Genomic DNA, 26,536 nt, shown 5'->3' on the forward strand with positions numbered 1-26,536 from the left:
TGTGTGGCAGAATTATAGCAATGTACAGTGCAGTATTTTCCACATAATGCTTCAGAGAGGGTAGCAACACAATGTGTTTCAGCTCTGCTTTTATGACGACAGAGGGCTTATAAGTAATCAATGAAAGTTGGGACATCTGCAGGAATTGTTTGTATCATCTTTCAAATCTAAGTTAACTTCTATTGCTGCAGAACAGCAACATTTTAGTCCATTGCATGCTTACTGTTAAAGGCCTTTTCGCATAACTCAGTATTTTTCAGTTTTTGGTATCCTTGTTTTTAAACCTTTGACAGTTTACCTTTGTAGCATTTCACTTTATTTACTGGACCTGAACTACTTAAATTTAAATAAAAACTGGAAAAATGGGGATGTTCTAAAACTTTTCACCAGTTTTACATACCCCTCCAGTAAGTAAAAATGATTCCCTCACTGACTATGTGCATTTGTTGTCCATTTGTCTTCCATGCCTTTGTCACCTCACTTTATTTACTCTACATGGCACTTTGTAACTTCTAAAAACTAAGAAATCAAAACTTAAAAGGTCAAAAGACAGAGAAGCTGGCATAAAGAGACCCAAAAGGGCACTCATAACCAAGAGGAAACTTTCTGAATGCTATGCTATTGAAGCTAAGACAGCAGGTGCTTTATATTGGGTTTTTAGGTTACACCTAAAAGCCCTGACCACTTAATTCTAGAAAAAGCGACCTAAACAATAGGAGATATGAATTTTCTGTTAAAAGATTGTTTGGCTGTATTTCTTTGTTTGTGTTTAAAAGGTGTACTTGTTAATTTAAATTTATCATTTAGTTCCTGTGTCTAATTAATAACTGAATTAAATTAAAAATAAAAATATTTCCTTGTGTTAAGATTCCTTTCACTTCACACCTCTGGTCCCAACAGTCTTTTGGTTATTGAAAGTTCATCATTTAAACTCATGGCAGGTCTTTCTCATCTGCCTTTAATGTATTATCAGATATTTATTGCTAAGTCAGGGGTTTCAAACTCCAGGCCTGTGGGCTGGATCTAGCCCTTGAACATATTATTTGTAGCCTGAACTCTTTCTCTCAAAGACCCCATTTAAAGTAAGTTTCATATACAGTATAGATTATATTTTTATATAATTTAGCTGGATTATATTTACACTTGGAATTAAAATGCATCTCCAGTGTCTACTCATGTTTATCTGCATGGCACAGTAAACTATAGCTACTAACCTGCAGTTAAAATGGAAACTAACTACACATAATGACGCAACAAGATTTAGTGACATGAAGGTCACATGTCACACTACTATATTGACCTTTACTCACCTGTTTTAGAACAATGCCAACAAGAGGAAAAAGTAAGTAGACAGAAAATGCATTTGCATTTCTATGCATGCTCGATTTACTCTCTGATTTCTGCCTAACTCCGAATCTGGTCTGTGTGATTCATTACTAGGCGTTTACACCAGGTATTTATAATGTAGGTGAGTGGCATCTGATTTGCTTTAACTACAGATTCTTGCATTTATCTTGACTGATGCTGTCACTTGACTGTACTGACTGAATTTTTACACTCAAATACTAATTTTGGTTCCATGGCCACTGGTATCTTTGCAATGTCCAAGAAAAGAAAAGATGATAAAGAGAGGAGACAGGTTCAAGTTAGGTGCAAGGCAGTAAATGCAACTGTGGTGAGCAGAAAGGTACCAGTGTGTCCTGTTTGTAAAGAAAACATGACAGTAATTGTTTCTGGATGTTTTTCAGCTCGCATTACTTTTGACCTTCAGTAAAACCTAGTTTGACAGCGCTGCTGTATGTCAAGTTTCTATTAATAAATCTATTTTAGATAGTAGTATAGAAAAGTTTAGAGTTTATTTAATTTTCATAAAATAAAATTATTTGTCTTTTCAGAAGTTGATTAAGGAATAATACTTGCTCTGTAATAACACAAAAAGAAAATGCATACACATTTAAAAGGACTTACATGTGCAGTGATACTGTGAATAATTTGTATTTTACATACTCGGCCTCTAATGAGCTTGGAGGTGCTGTTACTCGCACAGGAGAGCAGTCTATTGCACCTGTGATGTTTCAGAAACCTAGATAACTTAATCTAGCGTCACCTTGGATAAATACATTTCACATAGACTTACATAAAGTCATGTTGATGCAAACAGTTTGCACAATGATCAGGCATTTGCAGCTGTGAGATGACTTCACAATGTATTGCCTCAACTAACTAACTCCATATACCGTATTGTTTTTTGCAAATATGTAGCCATCAGGAAAAGCCAAGAGGTCTGTGTTGTCTCCTGCTGTGCTATTTACTGGATATTCAAGGAATGTACGCACCATGGATGTGTTTAACTTAGTGTTGTTGAAAGCAAACTGAGGTTTTAAGAATTTTATGTAACCAAAAATCTGTGTGAAAATGATCAATGACATTTTATATTTTTAATATCTTATTAATTAAAAAAAAGACTATTACAAAAAAGAGGTTGAATGCAATTAATTATTAAGGTGTACAATTTAATCTATTTAATATGTTACTCTTTATTATTATACAATATACATACACATATCATCATGACATAATGGATAATCAAAAATTTCAATGGACTTTCTTTTTAATCATTAGCTTTATGTAGTTAGTGAAGATTGGAGCACCACACCATGGTTGATCTCACAAGGCCTTGAAATGCAACATTTTAAGTGTGTAAGTGGGTCCTGGTGGGCTGTGACAGGTTTGTGGTGGGTCACCTAAATAAGGGACCCCACTCCTACATTCATGCTTGTTTCTTCAAACTGTTAAATTCACTCTTGGATACAAGGAGGATACATTAAGGAGGACCTACCCCAGCCTTTCTCTTGTGGGTCGTCATTAAACTTAAAACCTTTAAACTGGGTCACAAGACTGTAAATGTTGAGAAACACTGCTTTAGATTACTTTGAACATCTTTGCGCTACTTTTGTGTTAGAGGTTTACTGACTTGGAATTGTTTCTTTTTATAATGGATAATTTTTAAATTATGGAACACACTCTTTTAACCCATTTTTATTGATGTACTGGGGGCTCCACCCCCTGCTAACTTCACTAGCCAACCCCTGGGTTTGGTCCTGTGGAAATAAAATTTAAAGTGTTTTATTTTCATGGGAACTGTGACATATGCATTATGTTCACTTTTTATTTTAAAACTTCAGTAAAAACAATATTTGGAATGAACTTTTCTTCAAGATCGCATTGAATTTTGATTCCTTGTTTGGTCTTACAGCCTGATAATGCAATGTATAACTGGCCATTATATTGCTTCTTTGTCTCGTATAAATGAACCGACTTTTTCAAATGTTTGTCCTTGTGATTTGTTAATTGTCATTGCAAAAGCTATTCTCACTGGAAAGTGTAAACGGTTTAATATGAATGGCATATCAAGATCTCCTTTTTGCCCGAACACCGTTTCAAGTTCATTCAATAAAAATAAGACTTTCTGATAAAACAATCTACTTACGAAAGTGGAATTATCCAGAGCCGATAAAGCCGGTGGCATTGTTCTCAAGAAGCTCCGGATTTCTGGCCATTGTGGATTGCACGTCATTGTAAGAAATAAATCTGGCTGACCAATAGTTCTGGATATTACCATTGCATCATGATATAACTATTGCAATGCTCTTGGACTACCTTAATATGATGATGATAATATTACTACTGAGTAAAGGGTCGGCATGTGGCGATGTATTTGACATAGATGACGAATCATGCTTTGCCTTTGGATATACACGAATATCTACTCTGTCTTTGATATCTCCGTCTTTCGAAATTAGTATTACTGACAATTCGTCACATGTGGGTTTATTATAAATGGGACTGTGATCTTTCGGATTCATATAGAAATTCAAGAAAATGACTTTGTCCATGTTTTTTCTGATAAATTTCGTGTAAAGTGCAATACTTTTGGATGTATGGATTTTTATCCATTATTGGCTGTATAATTTCTATTACGTCGGATTATTTAACTCTTTCAATTCTATGTTGCATCGCTTCTCCTTGATCACAAAGATACACCTGACCAAATTGTTTTTTCGAAATTAAACTTGTCTTAGCTGTAATTGTTGCGGGAACACAGATTCTTATAGCGTATGGTCCATTATTGTGTAAATCAACGTTTTGTGCATTGAATAATGCTAATGCGAAAAGATTATTGTAGACACGTATATTTTGCCTGTAGTGTTTGTGGATTTCACTTTCACCAAACAACAAATCTTTTAGTTCTTGCGGAAACGCCTCTTTATTGGGAAGTAGCATTATTTTTCCCTAATGGCAACACGAATTAGATGATCTACAAGTCTCTGACTTAAACTTCAAAGCCTTACAATATCTACATACTTCTGACATATCACTGCATCACCTATGTCTATATATTTGATCACTTTTTGCTGTTCTGTTATTGCATCTAGTAACAATTTCTGTTTGTTTGCGCAAATGCAAACTGTAGTCTCTTTTGTTTGACACTTTTGAGTTTTAGTACTGTCATATTTTTGAACTTCCTTTGCATGTGTATCGCGCCAAGGTTTTTTTTGAGCCTTTCGAATTCCACTCCTTTCATAATCTGTACCCTGCTCTGCATGTGTATGGAGCCAATGTTTTTGAATGTCTTTATGAAGTTCTACTGTGTCTTTTACTCTTTGTCTTTTATTTCTGACCTGCAAGATTTTCAATTCCACTTTTTCTGGGCTGATTATTATTTTCCTTGCCTAGGTCACCGTCTGATGGGAATATGCTTCCAATGCATGTCAGTATGACGTGACTTGACTGTGTCACAGGAAATGAAAGTGTCTCTGCCTCTCTGAAGTGTCTCTCTGTCTCTCTTCAGAATATCACATCTTGTCGCAAGATTTTTTTTATAATAGAGAGATCTTTTCCTTTTGTCTCTCTCTAACAAAAAAGAGCAACGGGATGAATGGCATAATAGTTTAAATGATATGATATGATATATTGTTAATTATTGTAATTTTTGATAGTATTGCTTTTAATGTTTTACTTATTTTTGTAATGAATGTATCAGATTAATTTAAAAAGTGTGTAACTGAGAAGCTAGCATCATTAGATATGTTAAAAAAATCTTGTCACTGACAAAAAAGCTAGTAATAAATGACATGATATAATTGTTTGTTGTTTTCAGTAGATAGTTTGAGTTATAATCTTTTACCAAATTGTAGTGAACATGCAAGATTAATTTAAATGAGAATTCAGCAACATCAGATATGCAAAAAAAGCTTCTGAACCTTTCTCTTAAGATTTTGTTTCTTACTGATCATGAATTTCTTTAACTCTCAAGCCACAGCAGGAGAGCTGGCTAAGAGATGGTGTTTAGTTGCCTTGGTTACCAAGCGTGGCTTACCTTGGTGAAACCAAAACCAGCTGAAATAAGTTTAGCCTCTCAGTTTAAGCAAGGCTTACTCACTAGGCATGCTTTGTGGAATATCCCCCATGTTGGCCATGCATTGTCAAGTTTATGTAATGAGTGACATCAGTGGTACCTATATAAATATGCCAGTATGCAGCAGGTTCAGTTTTGTCTCAGTGTATATTCCAGATAGTTTAATCATTTGCAATAGTTAGCTTTTATTCCAAATTGGCTCTAGCAATAGGTTTCTTTTTGTCTCTGAATTTGGTTCTGTTTTTTAACCTTTGACTTTGCCTTGCCTATAGTTATATTTTTTTTCTATTGTTTGTCACCCAAGCTTTGACTTTTTAGTCATTACTGAGCACATCTTTTGTCACTTGAATCATCTCTTGTTTATTTCAGTTGCTTACAATAATCCTTGGTCACAACTTTTAATAGTGTCCTTTAAAGGAATTTATCCAAGAGTTGCACCAATTGAGTGTCACCTCTGATTGACATTTTCTTTACTCAAATTCGGCCAAGTTTCAAAATGAAAAGGCTTTCCTTGTTTGTGCAATGTTGGTTAGGAAACAGATTCCACAGCTCAGCTACATCACATGGCACTGCTGTGCCAAATTAATTTACACCAGTGCAATTAGAGTGTTATATAAAAATAATTCAAACTTATTATTTTCTACACAGTCTAATAATAGAATTAAATAATAATGAGTCATCCTTTGCTTTTCACCACCACTGCCCACATGTACAAAAGCAACTCAGCGAAATCCAACCAGCATATTTCATGTAATAACAACTATGGTGCTGTAGGTAAGACACTCTTGCTGATACAGGCATTAGTGTTCAGATTAAAAACTAAAAATATATTGCTTTAGATGTGACAGTATGTCCTCAGCATATTGCACATTTTCTGTGAAATTTTATAAAAGTAATGTGTTTATGTGCGCTGTTAATTTTTTTTTGCCCATATTGTCCATAAGTCTGATAAACAGTGTACACATTAACTAATCCAAATGGCATTACAAACTATTCACTAGAGCTAGTAGCAAAATAAAATTCCTCCTTTCCTCAAAAATATCAACACAATTTTAAAACCTCACACTCATCTAGGCAAACCTAAATATAACCAACAAAACCATTCACTTTTCTATCGAAGGTAAATTGTGCCATCATATGACACACACAAGAAATCACATACACAAACACTGGTGATAACCCCAACCTTAAGCACAGGGCCTGGTTTTCCAAAACACTTCACATAATTAGCACAACACTACACTCAAGTAGCACAACACCTTAGATTATTTGCAAAATTGAACACTTTAGTCAAAACTGTACAATTTCTTACAAAACCCCTATTCTCTTGTCATAACATAAACGCATCCATCATATGGTCTGATTGTGTTTGAATCAGTTAAACACTTTTGTGCTCAGCCTAAAACACTTTTAGCATTTACACAGAGAAAGTGTAAAAATAAATTCACCAACACTACATGACTCCAATTGTGCAGACCAATGAAAATATTTTCTTCATGTGTTCAAGTCAGTCAATACTGAAAATTTCAGCAAAATATTCATAAGAAAATATTTTCCTGTTATCGTACAGTATTACTGAATGTACCATTCTACTGTAAGCTAACAGTAGTAACATAAAACATCCAGTTCAGAACTGAAAAAAAGAGAACAGTAAACATCATCTCTCCACCTGTCCGGATCTGGCAGAGGGCCTCGACAACATCACAGGCTATGTTTTTGTTTGCAAGGCAATGTGGAAAGAATATTCTGAAGTGATGAATCCACCCTTGTATTGATGCTGCATCAATCTGGTCACAGGCTTCCTCCATAGCTTGAGTGAGCGGTATCTGGACATACAGCCTGAGATAATACAACTTCCACCTCCATGCGAAAAAGAACTCCTCGATGGGGTTTAGGAAGGGGAAGTATGGTGGAAGGTATTGGACTGTAAATTGTGGTTGTTGATTACAGTAAACCAGTTTTGGACCTCAGCAGAACGATGAGAAGATACGTTGTCCTAGACGACAATGTATCGCATCTGGTCCATTTGGTTTGCTGTTGTAATAATATTGTGTAATCTGTTCAAAAATGTAAGAATAAGGTCAGTGTTGTAAGGATCCAAGTTGGCATGGCGGTGGAGAACCTCATTCTGTGAAATGGCTGCACAAAGTGTAATGTTACTTCCACATTGTCCTGGTACATTGACAATACCCCTATGGCCAATTATGTTTCTTCTCCTACTTCTTACTGTTCTCGAGGTTAAATCCAGCCTCATCAATGTATATAAACTCATGACGGACTTCCTCTGGATGCTAGTATAGTAAAAGATCACATTGTGTAGATCAATATACTGCAGGTCTGCTATACAGTAAAATTACATATACAGTTACAAAAGGTTATGTGTGCAGTGCACGATACCACAGTCAGTGAACAAAACTTACCTCCACATATTCAAGTCACAGGACTTTCACCCAGTCTGAATTGCTCTCTATTATAAAAGGAAATCCTGTCCTGGAAAGCAAAAGCAAGGCTACGATACGTGAATTTCTTGGAAGACATTTACTGTAAAAGACCCACAAGACCAAAGAGACTTGCCACGGCGCGTCTTGCGGGGACCGTAAACATGAGACATTTAGAACAGGAGATTCTTGCAAGACACGCCCTACTTACAATCTGTCAAATAGGACAACAGGGCAGCAAAACATTCAGTCTTGTGAAGGATTTGAGCACATACAGATCCAGGGTCTCAGCGCATATAAAGCATATAAGGACATACATTATAAATGAAACATCGACGAATAAGCGAAGAAGAAATCAGCGTGGAGAAAAGAGACTCAAAAGCGTTGGAAAGGAAAAAGAAAAAATAATCTAGGTGCAAATTCAGAAAATAAGGCAAGTAATTATCAGCCCGTAACAAGTGGAAATTAAACAAAGCACGTCCAATCGGGCTTAGAATTACAGTAAAAGACAGATTACAGTAAAAGACGAAGTAGAACTTCATAAAGACGTTCACAAACGTTGGCGCTATACACTTGCAGAGCAGATTATGAAAGCAGAGCATTCGAAAGGCTCAAAAAAAAGAATGTGTGATTCAAATGTGGAGAAAGTTAAAGAATATGAAAGTAGGAAAATTAGAAAGTATAAAAAAAGAAAGTAAAGATCGTAGTAGCGCAAACAACGGAAATTACAGTAATACTCGAAAAAGGGAAGATAATCACCACAGACCAGGTGTCATTGAAAAAAAGCAGGACAAAGCGAGGTCAGAGATAAAAGACAAGAGTAGTAAACAAAGTGAAAAGTCATAAAGAGGTTAAAAAACAAAAGGGCCAAACACCAGCAGAGTAGGTTAGAGATAATTCAGGATAGGTTTCTCTGTTTTGAATTTCAGCACAGACAAAGCGATCTGCATCATCAGCAGTTAATTTTTTTTGCAAAGTAACCAATAAATGCATGTGAGGTAAAACACGTGTTTGAAATTCTCTGACTTAAACTTCAAAGCCTTACAGTATTTACATACTTCTGACATATCACCTATGTCCATATATTCGATCTCTATTCACCTTTTCGTTATTTCTCCAAGTAATAATTTCTGGGTTTTTTTGGACACTTTCGTTTTTTTGCTGCTTTCATATTCTGTATCTTGCTCTGCATGTGTTTCGCACATTCCAGTTTTCATTATCTCTAACCTGACAAAGTCATTACTGTAAACACATGTCTCACTGACCTAATTTACGTAACAGATTCAGCATATTTGGACCCGAAAGTTTCCAAATACTGTTTTTACAGATGTTCTGAAATATAAGTGAAATCAATGAAATAGCAACAATTCAAAGAAAAGAAAAATCTTAAAACTGTGTCCAGAAAACCAAACATTGGGGATGGCAAGCGAAGCGATCAGGGTGCAAAGCCCCTAGTCTTTCAAATGACACTCTATACAGTTGATTCATCAGAACTTGATATATTTTAAGGATACGGGCTATTGTTGACAGAGCGACTTGTTGGACATTATTGAAAATTGTGTGATCATTGACAATATGAGTTTGAATTTCTCTAAGTCTGATGCATTATTGATCAAAATGAGGTTTATGATCTCTCTCTCTTGCTCCTGTGTGTATATGGGGCCCCTTCCTCCTTGATGTTCTCGACATTCAATCCTGTGTTGGTTAAATAAAATACATGTAGCTAACTGTAAAATGATAAAGAAATAGATACCAAAACTGTTGACATACATAGTACAGTAAATGCAGTAAGCTATGGATTTTCTGTTTACAGAAGATTAGCTTCTCACCTAAGCTCTTGATGAAATGTCTGAGCTACTAATGGTACCGTGTACCTGCTTAGGTTAGGCTGTACTCTCATTCCAGCCTCCCTCAGTGCTAGTCTGTGGTTTATTGCATGGTCTACAAGTGTAGCACAAATTTCATTAGACAGATTTGGTTGTCTTCTTCTTTATGCACATCCTACCCCTCTTCCAGGTCTTCCTCTCCCTCTGCCTCTTCCTCTACATCTTCCTCTACCTTGGCCTCTTCATCCACCTTGTTCTTTCTGGATTCCTCCTCTCATCCTGACCTGCTGCCTATTTATAGTGCTTGTAAACCTGATTGGTGTGTCCATAATTATGCACGTGTATGTGTGCACACCTGGTGGCTGTGTTTAACCAATTGGTTCATGGGTATGTTCATTTGAAAGCCTTTGCTTTGATATTGCAAGGAAGTGACATCATGATCTTTTTCTGTGTCATATGTGTTTAGTGTTTTGCAAATCAATGTGTGTAGTGTTTTGCAAAAAGTGTGCAGCTGACAATGTGCTTATAGTTGTGCAAATCTGGGCTGGTGTTTTGCTCCTTGAATGTCAGGTTTTGCTAATTGTGGGAAAGTTATAATTATAGTGTGTAAGCAATTGCAAAAAAACTGTAAATGAAGATGGATAAAGCTGTGTCATGTGCATTCCATTGGGCTTAAGAGTGAATTTTACTGTAATCAGGGTTACTCCATATTTCTTGGAATGTGTTGCTGTCATTTATTTTTTTACCTTTGTATGTCATTTAAACTAAGATAGTTGACGGCATGTACCATATCTGCAATGGCATTCTGCTGATATTGAGTAAACATATGTGGTTAACTCCCACTGACTAGGTTCTTTGTAATTTTGTAGAAATGGTTAACACTTCTAAAGTGTACTGTATATCCTTGTCCTACTCTGAGACAATGCAATGACTCACTGTTAGCCGATAAGACAGAGAATACACAGTATAGCTCAGTATAGTACAATTGATGTGAATGGTCTGTTTTCTTCTCCGAAATTTCCGGATTATTGTTGCAACTGACAGGCAACTCGGACTTGGCTGGACTCGCTGTCCAGTTTCTTTCATGGTCATACCAGGCACAAGAAATTGATCAATAACCTTTAATCTCATCTGAGAGTTGATGTATTCTTCCTTTCCTTTGGATCCCTCGGCTACTACCCCTGCTTTCATAACCTTTTACTCTTTCTCATCTTTCATTCCTTTCAGAATTGTTAGGCTTCATTTTACAAAATAGAAAGCTCACCTGCATGTTTTTTTTGTGTGGTTTGGAAATTACATTGCTGTTTTCTCATTGGTTGTTTGCAACTTTAGAATAGTGTGGTAATGCTGACTGCTGAGTACTGTTTGTGTTTGTGGTCAGTTGCAGGTGTTGTACATTTTGAGTGGCAGTGCTTTTTTGCATGACACAATGAAGACAGATGTGCTTAGAGTATTACAAACAATGTTTAGGAGATCTGCAAATCTGTATGTAAGGGGTAGTTGGTTGAAGGTTTTGGAAAAAGAGTTAACACTTAGGTAACTCATAATGGTTTGGGGAATTGTGTTTTAGAAGGTGTAAAAAGCTGTACGAGCACACTGTAGTTTTTCAACCACTTGAAATGTAATTAATGTTTAATGGTTTGAGATTAAACACATGGTCCATAATGATATTATTTTAGTTACATTTCCTCAGAAAATAATAGTAAATGTAGAATTAGGAAAGGTTAGAGAGGTACAAAAAAAAGAGAGAGACAGTTGTACTGAGGTATGTCTATTCAATGCACCTTTTTTAATTCACCTTTTAATGACCAACTGGGTTAAACTCATAATATATTAAAGGAAGAGGTCATTTTTCAGGCAGGATGTTTCCCTAGCTAATGTTTATTTTCCATTTAAGCGTCTTCTTTGTTAATGCTATGTATTATTTTTCATTACCTTATTGTATTTCTGTAATTTTTATTATTGTTCTGTTTATTTATTATTTGCTATATAGTGAGTCAAAAAAGAGGATCTCAGCAGTGGTGCATTGAGTTTGTAGAGGTTGTTACCTGAATAAACAAGTATTTGTTTATTCTTTTGATAATTCTAGTTTTGTGGATTTTTTTGCTTGTGTTCTTAGATTCTGCTTATTGGATTATTTGGGACTTGTTCACCTTGGATTGCAACTTCAATTTAGCACCTTCTCCCCCTTCCCTTCTTTATCTAAACCTGGGGCAGTTAGACAGAGTAAAGAAAATGGCAGGAGTAAAGTTACACAGTTAATTATGTTTTAAATACTCTAAAGGCATAAAAGAAAACATATTGTACAGCTCAAAATTGAGTTGTGCTGAAGAATCAGTTAGATTGACCAAGATGGCAGTGTTTCCAATTTTGAAGGATCCTGGGAGGAAGTGGTTTGGTCCAGGTGGCCAGACCCTGGAAGTGACGTCACAGGTGGAAATCCGTCAGTCTTCCTTTCTGCAGAGGGGAAAGGAGAAGAGAGATCGTTATTGCAAAGAGCCCTCTCGTGTCTCAACAGAGAATTACAATCACCAAAGCCCTTAAGCTGTTCCCCAATGCATTCCTGTAACAATGTATTATTGATGATATGCCCAAAAATATTAAGTAAGCACATAACATTGTGAATGTTGGCATACCATACCATTAAAACCTATGTAGCAGTGCATCTTGCATCCAAAGGCAGCTCTTGGCTTTTGAATAGAATATTGAAACAGGCCACATGACTGTCTCAATATGGCTGCCTTGATAGAGATTGCTTCATCAAGGTCTTCTGTTCACAGCCAGATAGTGAGAGAGAAAGAGAGAGAGAGGGGTAAAGGCAAGGTGACCAACTTTATACCATTCTTTAGCACAATTCACAATCCAGTCAGACTTCCTGGTTGAGAATGGCCTCCAATTCCAATTAGTGACCATTAATCATAATGGGGGCAGCTGAAAGACATAAAGATTACTAAACAAAATAATACAGAAGACATTATTTTAAGCATTTTTAATATGTTGTTATATTGATCCATGGAAGTACTGAGTGGAAGAACAAAGAAATGTGCATGGTTGTGGACTGTGGAGTAACATTATATGCTTAAAATACAGCACTTAAATGAGGTGCAAGTTATTGTTGTAGCCCATCAAGAGTTTATACATATTTTGTCCATATTTTATCTAAATTAGTGTCATCTTCAGAGGAAATTTGTAACTTACTGTGTTGCATTTTAAAATTAACTATTTTACATGTCTTTTATCTGTTGATCTTTGCATCGTGTTTCACACTTGATGTGCTCATATTTCTAATTTGTTGGACATTAGAATATCAGTTACCGTGTTAACTCATCACTTCAGTAAGCCTGTTTTCTCAACAAACTTTATGTATACAGAAAAGGTTCCTCTTCATCTTACTAGTGCAGTAGTGATTAATCCATGAATCCATTAATATGTATTATTAAGCAAAGACAGACAGGAGGAAGTTTAAAATCATATACTTCCATGTTTACTACACAGTAATGTAATAAAGAGACTTCTCATGGTGCAAGCACCTAAACTAGGAACTGCATTGGTTTATATTACATTTCTTATTATCTATGCAAAATACTCTCCTCCTCCTAGTTCTTCCCACCATCACCTAATGTCCATCACCTGACCAAACTGGCCATCATTACTTCATATACTGTGCAGATGTCTGAAACTTATTTACTCATCAGTTCTCACCATTAGAGTCGAGACCAGGAGGACAGACACATGAGATAAAGTTTTCTTAACTGTTATTATATTACACGCTGTCCTTGACTTATCATCACCAATGTTAGTGTATGAACAAGCAGGTAAACAAGCTTTTAATAATTAGCTCTTAAATAGCCTAAACCTAGCTAATACAACAAATTTTGCTTTAACTTGATCGAGAATGCTGTGATACATAAGTTTAAATTCTCTATACAAGTAGATTATCTAATACTAATACATTCTAATTAGGCTAATTCCACAGTCTGTTTTGACAATTTGTTTTTCCAGAAGAGGACCATGGGGGTCCACAGGCTATTCTAGCAGAATTGGATGCTAACCCTTAAAAAATCTATTTTCAACTAAAGTTATATAAATGTCACTTTGCATTCTCAGGATGGGTTTGATTCGATTGGCTACCAAAGATTTTAGCAAAGAGCAAGTAGAAGGACATTGGTGTTGATAGAGATAGAAAAATGAAGAAATGAGAAGCAAGGAATGTCAAAAGTTTTAATTTTAATGTAAACATTTGTAGTTTCTATATTTTTACCCTAAAGATAAGTTTCAGCTGAATAATTTTATACACGTCTAATCTAATAAATCTGAGCTCAAGATGCTATGTTTTCAAGGTACCACAGTCACTTTCCTGTTTGTCTATTATTGTTAGGTGTCTGGGCTATCAGACCTATTCCAAAAGGAAGAAGATTTGGTCCATTTATTGGGGAGAAGAAGAAGCGATCTCTAGTGAGCAGCAATGTATACATGTGGGAGGTAGGCCAACCTAAATTATATATGTGTCAAAACTGAACAAAGACCATTTGGTTTTCTAGTACTGCTCTTAGTAATACCAAATGTGATCAGCATAGTTTAATTCACTAATTTTATAGCAGTATGCAGTTTGTTATGGTAAAAGGAAAATTGTGCAAACATGCATAGAAGAAATAAGATTTAAATCAGTAAAAAAATAAGCATATATGCAGCAAAAACATCTAACAAATTTAAAAATTTGCAGAAAATTGTAACACATAAATAAAAAAATGTGAACAAGTTTCAACAATGCAGTCATTTTTTACACTTGGTAATTCTGTACAGGGTCACAAAGATTCTAAAAATATACAAAATATTAAAAACTTTTTCTGCGTTATTTTAATATAGATTTTGTATCTGTCTTTCTGTCTGTCTGTCTGTCTGTCAGTTCACAGATGATTACTCCAGTGTTTCTTTTTAGCACAAGCATTCTGAGAGAATAATAAAATGAACTATGGAGTTACTACTTGCTTTTGGATTCACTGAGGTCTGTTCTTATAATACAGACATAATTTTAATTACTTTTCTCCTGTTATGCAATATTTTCAGAAACAAAATCAATATTGTTGGGACTTTAAATTTTTAAAACTATATTTTTTTAAAGCTGTCTCACTATTATATAAAAAAATCCTGGGACAAGATGAGACTTTTTAGCCTGGGACTAGAAAAGACTTTTTCAGAGAGATAATTTCAAGTCCCGCGAGACAAGACTTTGTGCCAAGAGATTTAACCACGCCCGGGGCCGGAAATATAAGAAATATAAGACAAAAAGTAGATGACAAAGTAGAACATCTTTAAGAGGTTCAAAAACGTTGGCGTGATACACATGCAGAGCAGGTCAGAGATAATGAAAGTACTAAAATTCGAAAGTCTCAAAAAACTGATAGTGAAGATCACATTAGTGCTAACAAATGGAAATTATTACTGTGTGAAATAATGGAACAGCGCAAAGAAATCAAATATATGGACATAGGTGATATGACAGAAGTATGTAGATATTGTTCGGATTTAAACTTTACGTCTGAGACTTGTAGATTGTCTAATTTGTATTGCCATCAGGAAAAAGTAGTATTTCTTCCCAATGAAGAGGCAAATCCGCAAGAAATAAAAGATTTGTTGTTTGGTGAAATTGAAGTCCACAAACACTACAGGCAAAATATCTGAATCTACAATAACCTGTCTGCGTTCGCACCATTCAATGCTCTAAACATAGATTAACACGATTCAAGACCATATGCTATGAGAATTTGTGGTCCCGCAACAATTAAAGCTACTACACGTTTAATTTCAAAGAAACCACAATTCGGTCAGGTTTATATTAATATTTGTTGTTTGGTGAAAGTGGAATCCACATATGCGAGCGTCAGAGACACAAAGTGGCTAGCGCATAGCACAGGCCGGGGGCTTGGCAAGCGAAGCGTGCAGGGAGCAAAGTTTGTAGTTGGAGCACACATACGACTGGCGACTCTGTTGTGCAGTGTGAGTAGTCACATGACCACAATATCTAAAAACCATACAAAATTCAATTTTGATAGTTACAGGTAAGCAACACCACAAGCAACATGAAAAGCAACTTCAGAATATGCTTTTCTTCAGTGAATGGTGACCTATCAGGGCATGCAACGTTGTAATCAACAGGATTTAATCAGGGAAGAGCTAAGTAATAAGCAGAAATGAACAAGACAGCAATGGAGCATGCATTTCCAGAAGTCTTCACTTTTGTCTATACACTCTGAAATGCTGTTCCAGCATTTTCAAAAGTCTCTGGCTTCAGAGGGTGTTTTTAAAAGTATTAGTTTTCGATGATCTAGAAAGCTGGAGTATTGTGGACAAAAGGAGAAAATGGAGACAAATATCTGTGTTTTGAAATGAAAACATACTAGCGTGGAAGGGATTTCTTCTGAAAAAAATGTGGAATAAAATTGCAATCTAGTTGATAGAGACCTACCCAGATTTATTGCTGGAATAAAAGCAAAAGGTACTTAGATGAACTGTAAGTTAAAGAGAGAAAGAGAACATCCTTATGCAACCAAGGCAGTAAAAGTTTTTTGTGTTTAATTATTTTTCCTTACATTTTTTTTTTCAATTAAATATTGTTGAGTGCAAAACATAAGTAAAGGTAAGAAAGACCGGACATGGTTTGTCAAGCAGCACAGTAGTGCATTGACCAGCAGTACCAACTCACAGATCTAATGGCCTTGATTTAAATTCCACATTTGACCACAGCAACACATAACAGTTGATGAAAATGTTGCTTAACATCTGCATTTGAATCAAATACCTTAATATTTGTTTATCACAGATAAATCATAAAATATCAACCAGCAGTTTGACTTTTCAAATGACCAGCTTATACTTACCTTTAGGTTAGGTTAGTCAGACTTTAGATTAGGTAGACTGTATTGTTCCAGAGGGAAATTTGTGTGCTATGGATTTGTTTTGTCTTTGAAAGTGATAATCTCTTCTACTATCAAGGCATAGTAGCTCCACTGACTTCTTATATGTGTTAACTTATGAATTTGTTGTTTTCATTGAACTTTATTTGAAAAATTGCCAGGTATTAAGGAACAAAAGTAAACTTTGTACTTAAAAGGTTGAGCACTAAATGCCTAATGAAAATGTACTTAGTTTGATTTCAGAACATAAATGGCAGAAATCAGAATAATCCTGTTTTAAGTTGTTTCATTGAGGCAATATGTTACACAATCAAAATGTAATAAAATCCAATTTTATCTATCACAAATTATTCATACAGTACATACAGTACATGTATATTTATCTATATATATTTTTTACATTGTTGCTAGAAGATTAATTTATATTAATATCAGTTTTATTTATTGAGAAATCAAGAGATGCAGGTATTATGCTTTCAAATCAAGAGATATCTTAAAATGTTGGGTCTTTACACACCGAAACTTATAAAATGTTGACCCCACAAAGGAGTGGGAAAAGATGAAGAGACTAAGAAGAAGACTGCCTTTTAATTGGAATGCTAAGTCACTTATTTTAGCCAACTCCTTAGTCCCCATGAAAAAGTTGCTATCTTGTATCTTCATTGATAATTCTGCTGAATCACTCACAATATGTAAAATATTGCTTTTGATTGGCTTGGCTGTGGATTTGTTGTTCCTTGTTGTGACTTTGGAAGTGGTGACTACCAATCTCTACAGTAATCCCTCCTCAATCGCGGGGGTTGCGTTCCAGACCCCCCCGCGATAGGTGAAAATCCACGAAGTAGAAACCATATGTTTGTATGGTTATTTTTATATATTTTAAGCCCTTATAAACTCTCCCACACTGTTTATAAATATTCCCTGCACAGTTATACAGCATAATCCCTTTGTATTCTCTTAGATATTAGGTAAGATTAATTGAAATTATGTATATAAACACACTGTTTATATACAGTTAAACCTAAATATTATTTTAAAGATATTGAGTGTCTCCGATATCACGTTACAGCCATTACGATAGACATGCCACCAGCAATAAATAACGTACAATGCAACAAAAATAGTATACAGTAAATGTGTGTGTACAGTGACACTAAACGTACGTACATGTACTAAGTACTGTAAGTAGAAAATTAATTATGGTTACTCACCAACAATGACACGATGACTTGTCCGATAACAATGAGTTTAATTTTACTGCACAACAAAGGAGAGCGTTACAGTTCTTCCAAAGGAGCCACTTCAGGCGATTGTGAAGCACTGCCGTTGTTCTTCTTCTGGCAGTCTTCAATCCAAATCCCTAAAGCAGATTCCATCCAGACTACTGCCTTATTACATCCACTTACAACTTGTTTTGCACCCTGGTTAAAAGGACACTGCGGCCGTAGATCTTATATTCCTTTCCTACTTTTTAAATAAAAAGAATCGTAGCCTTCAACAAATCCAAAATGTTTACCTTTTCGCAATCGTTAACATCTTCCGTTTGCGCTTGGGCACGGCCCCTGAAGCAGTAGCAGATCGTTTTGGAGCCATAATGAAGGGCTTGACTATGCACAAAGATAAACACAAAAGAGCACAACTCTTTACACAGCGAAACACGTTGATGCTGAATGAGCGAGATGAGACTTCCTGGTTAACACTGCATTCAGCAAGCAGGAACTTAACTGCGTGCTCTGATTGGTTAGCTTCTCAGTCAGGAGGACTTAACTGCGTGCTCTGATTGGTTAGCTTCTCAGTCATCCGCCAATAGCGTCCCTTGTATGAAATCAACTGGGCAAACCAACTGAGGAAGCATGTACAGGAAGTAAAAGACACATTGTCCGCAGAACCGAAGCAGCGAAAAATCCGCGTTATATATTTAGTTATGCTTTCATATAAAATCCGCGATAGAGCGAAACCGCGAAAGTCAAAGCACGATATAGCGAGGGATTACTGTATACTGTATATAATCTTCATTTGGATCTTGATCTTTGTATGTCCTCGAATGAATTAGAAGAAGAAGCACTAGATGGCAGTAGAGAGACATCTAAAACATAGGCATTGCATTAAGAATCTCCTCCAGGCTTATACTACTGAAGACTGTAGTACGCCAGTCACACCTCCAGACACAGACATAAAAACTAAACAAATTGTTGTGCTTTAAATTAACTAAAGAGATCTTCATTTAGATCTTGATCTTTGTTTGTCCTGAATTGCGCATGCGTAGACCACCTTCCAGTTTAGTACGTTGTTGTTACTCACGGATGTCAACAGTGTGCCGGAATAACGAAAGGAGTGGCTGACAGTGTTACGCTGGTTAGCTCCTGAGGCCTGGTTAGAGAATGAGATTACCGAAGATAAAAGGTACGCGCCTACGTAACATATGAATGAAAGAAAGACAGTAGGTAAAATGAATGACAACGTAACAGCAAGTTCCGGAAATTATTATTGTTACGTTGTGCTGTGCGTCTCACAGTTGTACCGTTGCTTGCTCACATGTCAGTGAAGTGATCCCTATTTATACTTTAAAGAGCCTGGATACCTATGTGTCCCCCTTTTATAACCATTGCTCCGTGTATATTGCCTTACTCTTTGGATTGCCACAAAGCAACCTGCGAGATTGGAGAAAGGTTGAGAAGACATCGTGAGAGGAAACGATAGCGTCGTGAAAACGAGACGGACTGTGAACGGACAGAAGCAGAAATGCTCCCACACCACCACATAATTACTATTCGGACAGTGATTCCGAGTAGGCTGTTCCTATCGAATCAACATCCAAGGGTTTTCTTTTGTAATTTTGTTTCCCTTATAAAAAATCATAATGCTGTGCGACGAAGGGCCAAGTTCACGACTGGCAGCCGCGTTTAAACAGGGAGCCCTTTACAGACAACTTTAACATGCAACATAGTTGGGCGCACATGGCTAGTGTTGAATATTTTTAGCCAGCTTTAATTACATCTTGCACTGTACATCTTCTGGTTTTATTATATGTAACTTTGCTGTTCAGGTTACATTTTTTAAAACAGTTAATGTTGAAAGAAGATTTATTTGTATTTTAGAGGCAACTGTAACAGCATATTCTTTGTTTTTACAGATTTTACTGTATTTGCTACCTTTTTACATGGTGTAAACAATTAACTTGATTCAATTTAAAGCATTCGACAACTAATTCACTTGTGAAGTGAGATACAAATCGAACCATGATCCAAAAATGGAGATACAAACTGCCCTAATCCATATGTATTATCTTTGCTGTGTGACTTCCTGGTAGGATGGAGTTTGAAGGGGAGGCATGACAACAGCTTGACCCCAAAAGAAGAAACTAGTGGAATACATCCATTATCAAGCAACCCAGATCTGCTTCTTTGCCATCGGTTGGTGAGCATTTTTGGTGTTATATTTATGAGAATGTCTGGCCCAGACCTTTTCATATAGTCAAATTTCATCTCTATATAATTTTTGCAATCCACTGGCTTTTACAATAAAACATGGCTAGTTTAAAACCATCATAAAAGAATACACTTTCAATCACAGTTTCACAAGGAAGGACTTTCTGTATATACGTAATTAGTATGTATTATGTGATTTTATCATAATACGTATTTATAGGTTGAGAGGCTGTTGTGTATGATGGGTAATATTTTATTTGTATGCATGAATATTTTAATGTTTTGATTTTAATAAGTCATTTCAAATTTCTCTGAATATAATTTTTAACAAAACTAATAAACTTCGCACTCCTTCCAGAGCTTCACTTTTCCACATATATATTGTAACCTAAATAGAGCATCAGGGAAAGTACATTTATGACAGTCATTTTATACACCACAAACACACTTTTTGTATTTTCGGTTTAATCCCTATCACAGTAAGATCTTGTGGAGTAATCCTGTTTTTATGGTGTTTGTTATTAGCTCTCATGAGTTCACATTTGAAATTCTTATAGTGAGCTTGACAAATATAATTATTAATCTTTTTTAAATGTTAATTTTAAAGCATCCATCATACAGAGAAATTACCTTGGCTTTTAAATTTATAAAGCATCTCAGCTTAAAAATAATTTTTTATATGTGGATTGTTGGCTTCTTTTAAAGTGAATGGAAAGGTATTTTGATTTGTATTTAAAGTTAAATCTGATCTTAAGGATGGAGCGATATGACTTTTCCTCTCAAGTTTAAATGATGGCACAATGTACCTTTCTGAGTGTTTTACTAGTTATCATCATTGGTAATTGTCAAAAGCACATTCCAGTGATCATTTAATAAAAATTAGTTTATTAATGAAAATGTATTTTTATTTTCCCTTATTCCTTTTAATCCAGCTATTACTAAGAAGCAGATGTAGTTATAGGGCATATTAAGACATTAAAGGGGAGCTTCACATAAAGAGCCCAAATGAACTTTGTTGCAGAGCTGAAGGTTTCTACTAAGAGAAAACAATTTCTTCAGGAAGTGTTAGTTTCACGATAGTGATTTTTGACTAACCTGTGAACTTTGAGTTAGTTTGCCCTTTTAGTTAAGACAAAACATACTTTAAGAAATACTTTACACAAAAATTATTGTTTAATTAGTTGCTTACTTCATGAGGTTTGTAGTTATGCCCAAGAAAAAAAACAATAATCTTGTATTTTCATTAGAGAATCTTCACCCCACCAATAAATTCAAGGGCCTGCTCTAGTGCTAATTCATTTCCTCTGTGTGGACTGTTCTGATTTTCAGGAAGCATTTGTTTAACAATTTTTAGCAGAAATGAATGTATTTGGCCCATCCTGAGCATACAGGTGAATGACTTGACGTGTGGATTATGTGTCTAGAGTAACATGAGATTTTTTTCATCTGCATTTTTATATTGTTTGTTGTGGTACAATTTTGGTCTCCATAGATACCCATTCCACCCGAAAGTTTTATTATCTCCAGTTTCCTTGCAAACATGAGGTTACATTTTTTTCTAGGCCATTACTGCAAACCACATGGGTTAAGTAACATTACAAAATACTATTTTTGGGTAGATTGTTACCTTAAATCTGTTGTACAAGTCCCCAAAATCTTTTACCAAGATTCTGCCAAGTACAGTATTTTAACTATTTTCCACTACTCACTTTAACCAAGCATGGTGTTAGGCAGTTATGTATAGAAATATATGTCATGTTGCAACATCTAGCTAATACAAACAATATTACACATTCACTAGCATATTTTATGTTTTAATAGCTCTGCAGTCTTGCAAAAAAGTAGGTGCGTATCTCTGTAACACATGCCCCTGAAAACCTTGGTGGCAAATTTGTGGCAACCTTGGTGGACAAGTTCAGTGAATACACTTTATATGCCAACTAGATGTTACCTAATATTAAGCCCACTTGGAAAAGTTGTTTTTTGCACATCCAGAGATATGTTAGCCTAGTATAAAAATAGCTTGATAGATTACTTTTATATTCCTGCTTAATGCTATTGAACTGCACACACCAATACACATTTTTTGGAATAAAGACTCTGATCAGAGTTGATAAGTTACTGTATATGTACACATAGGCACTGTTTCTCTGCTTCTTTTTATTAAAAAAGAAGAATTTTAAAGTCTTCCTTATTTACCTGCATTTAGACAGGCCATGATTGCACAGAAAAATACATACTGTATATTGTAGTTATCTGAGTGTTGTAAATGTGTCCGAATCCCTTTTCTTGTGCTAACTTGTGAAACTATGCACTGGAAAAATATTTTTGTTTGTGTTTTTAATTACTTGCTTTATACTGGAATATTTGTACAGTGGAACCAAAGTAATTGCCCCCATAGGATTGTATGTAAATACAATTAATCCATTCCAGACAGTACAAATTGTATGTAAATATATTTTTTTAAAGATTTTTAAGCACAAATATAGTTAATTACACCATAGAATGCACTGAGAAAACCTTGAACAACAGAGAAAACTAACACTGCAAGAGTTCGCACTATAGCGCAACGAACCGCTCGCTACAAACACTTTTTTTTAAGCACAGGGAAAAAAAATGAATGTTTTAAAAATCCATAATTTAATAAACCACCAAGAAAAGTAACATTGCAACAATGCACGCTACAAATCGATCGTTGTAAACAGAAGTGAAGTGGAGGTTAAAATCCAATAGAAAAAAGTCTTCATTAAATACAACAAGGTTAAAACAATGCTCGGATCTGTCTCTTTAAAAACAAGCTCAGTGCACTCTTTAACTGCCTTCTCGGCCTTCTGCATCCAGCTGTCTCTCTCTCGCGCACGTGTGTGTGTCTCTCTCTCGAGCATGCATGTGTGTCTCTGTGTGTGTGTGTGTCTCTCTCTCTCTCTTGCTCACTGCACAGAGAATGCACAGGGAGAGACTGAACACGTGCGGAAATCATCGGCATGCACAAACTGAAAGGGAAACTGGCTTGTTCATATACCGAGTCTGTGGTTGTGAACAGATGCAAAATTTTGGCAAACTTTTTGGTCATAAACCGATTTGTACGTGTTCCGAGACGTTCGTGAACCGAGGTTCCACTGTATCTAATTTCTTGTGGTATTTGGTACTTTACAGGTAAATGAAAGATTATACAAGCTGTGCTGTGTGTTGTAAGATATAAATGGCAATAACATCATTAAATGGCAGGCTAAGCAATGAGTGAATTTTCAGGAACTGTGATGATTTTTTTGCTCATGAGGATGACTAGTTTATAAGCCAATGTAGACTTTCTAGAGCCGTGCCATGCTGTCTTATGGGATGGTATAATTAATATGTTACCCAGATGCATTCAGTTTCCTTACAGACCAGGGACCTCATGTATAAACGGTGCATACTCACAAAAATTTAGCGAACACCTGTTTTCATGCACACATCACAAAGTGTAAAAACTAAACTTTTGGCGTAAAGCCACGCACATTGTCACGCCAGCTCAATCCATTACGTACGCAAGTTTTCAGCTTAGTTTTGCAAACTGTCAGCACCCAGGTATAAAACAGTGCTACTGTTCCTGTGTGGTTCCCCTTTATTTTTTAGATTGATATCCCTGATTCGGCTTTATCAAACACAGTGAAATTAACCGTATATTGTTTATTAGTTTAATGTATGTGATTGTAATCAACCTGTAACAATAAAATGGTCCACAGAATGGCCAAACTATTCCAACTACCACAGCTGCTTTAGCGCTGTTATTCTCAATGCACCACTCAGAGTATTTTATCCCACTGCATCTGAGTGTTGAATCACAGTTCTACAGCAGGTGATCAGAAAGAGAATTATCGGAATACAGCACCTAGCACACACTGCCTCAGCCATGCACACAGTCAATCTGAACTGCTCCCATACAGCAAACACTTCAGAGCCTTTCCTGTAGGGACCTCGCAGTTCAGAAGCAGTTTCATCCCAAGAGCTCTAAACGCACTTAATCATTCCATCAATTGCTCCTGGTAGAACTGTTTCACTACAGTTGTAATATGTTGTATGAACCATTTGCAATGTATGCACTATATGTACACGTACTGTATATTGTATTTATGCTTTCATATTGTATACGTTTCATTGTTTTTTTATCATATTATTATTATTATTTTATAGGAAAATATGTTTATAGAGGATCTGCATTTTGAATCTCATTGTACCGTACAATCACAATAAAAGAATTCAGTTCAGTTCAACAGAAGAAAGCACGTATTTACATATGTAGGCGACTGGCTTCTAAGTTGATTTACATTTCCAAGCGCTATCTTTTTGGACCTCTTAAGATGAAATGTGTAAAGTATGTATATTACATTATATAGACAAATTTTTTAACTTAATTTTTTTTTTTTATTAATTTTATTACAATCCATACAAAGCAATCAAGTTTTTACAAAAAGAAATTAGTTAAGAACAGATCGATCCCCACCCTGAGAGAGAGAGCAAGCCAAACGGTGTAAAATTTAAGGCTTGTAAACATACCTAAATTAATAAATTCTCTGTGCTTTATGAACTTATTTTAAAATATTACTGATTAGATCCTGCCATGTTTTGAAAAAGTCTGTACAGATCCTCTAACTGAGTATTTGATTTTTTCCAATTTCAAATAATATAACACATCAGTTTCCCACTGACTTAAAGAGGAGAGTTTGGGTTCTTCCAGTTTATCAGAATGAGTCTGCGTGCCAAGAGTGTAGTGAATGCAATCACAATTTGTTTGTCTTTCTCCACTTTAAGCCCCTCTGGAAGAACCCCAAACACAGCTGTTAATGGGTTAGGAGGGATTGTGAGTCCAAGGCTGTCTGAGAGGTAATTAAAAATTTTTGTCCAGAATAATGTTAATTTGGTGCAGGCCCAGAACATGTGACCCAGTGAGGCTGGGGCTTGGTTGCAACGTTCACAGGTTGGATCATGCCCTGGAAACATTTTGGAGAGTTTTAGTCGCGACAGATGTGTTCGATATATAATTTTGAGTTGTATAATTGTATGCTTTGCGCATATGGAGCTCGAGTGAATTCTCTGCATTGCTACTTTCCACTCCTTTTCTGATATATTAATTGAGAGATCTTTTTCCCAGTGTCCTCTTGGATCTTTGAAAGGAAGGGATTGTAAAATGATTTTATATATTGTAGAGATGGAGTCTAATCCTTGAGATTGAGCAATATTTTTTCCAGCATGGATGAGGGTGCAAGATGAGGAAAATCTGGAAGGTTCTGTTTAACAAAGTTCCTGATTTGAAGATAGTGAAAGAAATGTGTAGCTGGAATGTTAAATTTGGAATGTAATTGTTCTATATAAAGATCTCTAAGCAAGTTAATTCCAAATTTTTTCCAGATATTAAAAACTGCATATGTTTGTGAAGGTTGAAAGAGGTGGTTCTCTTGCAGGGTGCCACAGATAGAAGCTTCTCCGTCTTAAAATGCTTTCTACATTGGTTCCAGATTCTAAGTGAGTGGAGCACAATTGGGTTATTAGTGTATTTATTAACGTGTGTTTATTGGAGCACAGAGCAAGGAATACAAAGAAGTACTGCAGGATTTTACTTCTATTGCGGTCCATGCCTGTGTATGTTCTTCTATTTGTGTCCAGGTTCTTATCGCCTGTATATTTGCTGCCCAGTAATAAAACTGGAAGTTAGGTAGAGCCATGCCGCCTTCTGCCTTTTGTCTTTGTAGGGTCGCTCTTTTGATGCGTGGATGTTTTGAATTCCAAATAAATGAGGTTATTGTTGAATCTAATTGCTTAAAGAATGATTTATTAATGTATATTGGATGTTTTGAAATAAAAAAAGGAGCTTAGGAAGAATATTCATCTTAACAGTGTTAATTCTTCCAGCTAGTGTGAGATGAAGGGTTGACCATCTATGCAAGTCTTGTTTAATTTTTTCCATGCAGATGGCGAAATTTTGTTGATAAAGAGCTTTATGTTTACTTGTGATGTTTACCCCTAGGTATTTAAACTGTTCTGCAATGATAAAAGGTAGGGTGTCTAATCTAATATTATATGCTTGAGAATTCACTGGAAAGAGTACACTTTTATTCAGATTAATTCTGAGACCAGAGATCTTTTGAAATTCTGTGAGTGCTGCTAAGACTGCAGGCACAGAATTTTCTGGGTCCGATATATACAGTACCATATCATCTGCATATAATGAGATTTTCTGTTCCAGTCCTTCTCTGCTAATCCCCTTTATCTGATCAGTATTTCGACAATGTATTGCCAGTGGTTCAATGGCAATGCAAACAGCAGCGGTGACAAGGGCATCCTTGTCTAGTGCCACGCTCTAGTTTAAAGTAGTCTGAGCAAATGTTATTGATGCAAACTGAAGCTTCTGGGTTAGTATACAGTAATTTAATCCATGCACAAATGTTGGCCAAACCCAAACTTCTCCAATAGTAAAAGGTATTTCCATTCAATCATGTCAATGCTTTTTCTGCATCCAATGATAATAATATTT

At 35.7% G+C, this 26,536-nt stretch overlaps 1 protein-coding gene across 1 annotated transcript in view; it reads left to right on the forward strand.

Annotated features, from left to right (window-relative positions):
• prdm2b (PR domain containing 2, with ZNF domain b) overlaps window positions 1-26,536 on the forward strand; it is a 232,163-nt gene that overhangs the window by 93,374 nt on the left and 112,253 nt on the right. Inside the window, exon 4 of the mRNA XM_039755847.1 lies at window positions 14,062-14,165. Coding sequence (XP_039611781.1) covers window positions 14,062-14,165 — 104 coding nt within the window. The remainder of the gene's footprint in view (window positions 1-14,061; window positions 14,166-26,536) is intronic.

This window comes from Polypterus senegalus, chromosome 6 (genome assembly GCF_016835505.1).
Source record: "Polypterus senegalus isolate Bchr_013 chromosome 6, ASM1683550v1, whole genome shotgun sequence".
Lineage (NCBI taxonomy): Eukaryota > Metazoa > Chordata > Cladistia > Polypteriformes > Polypteridae > Polypterus > Polypterus senegalus.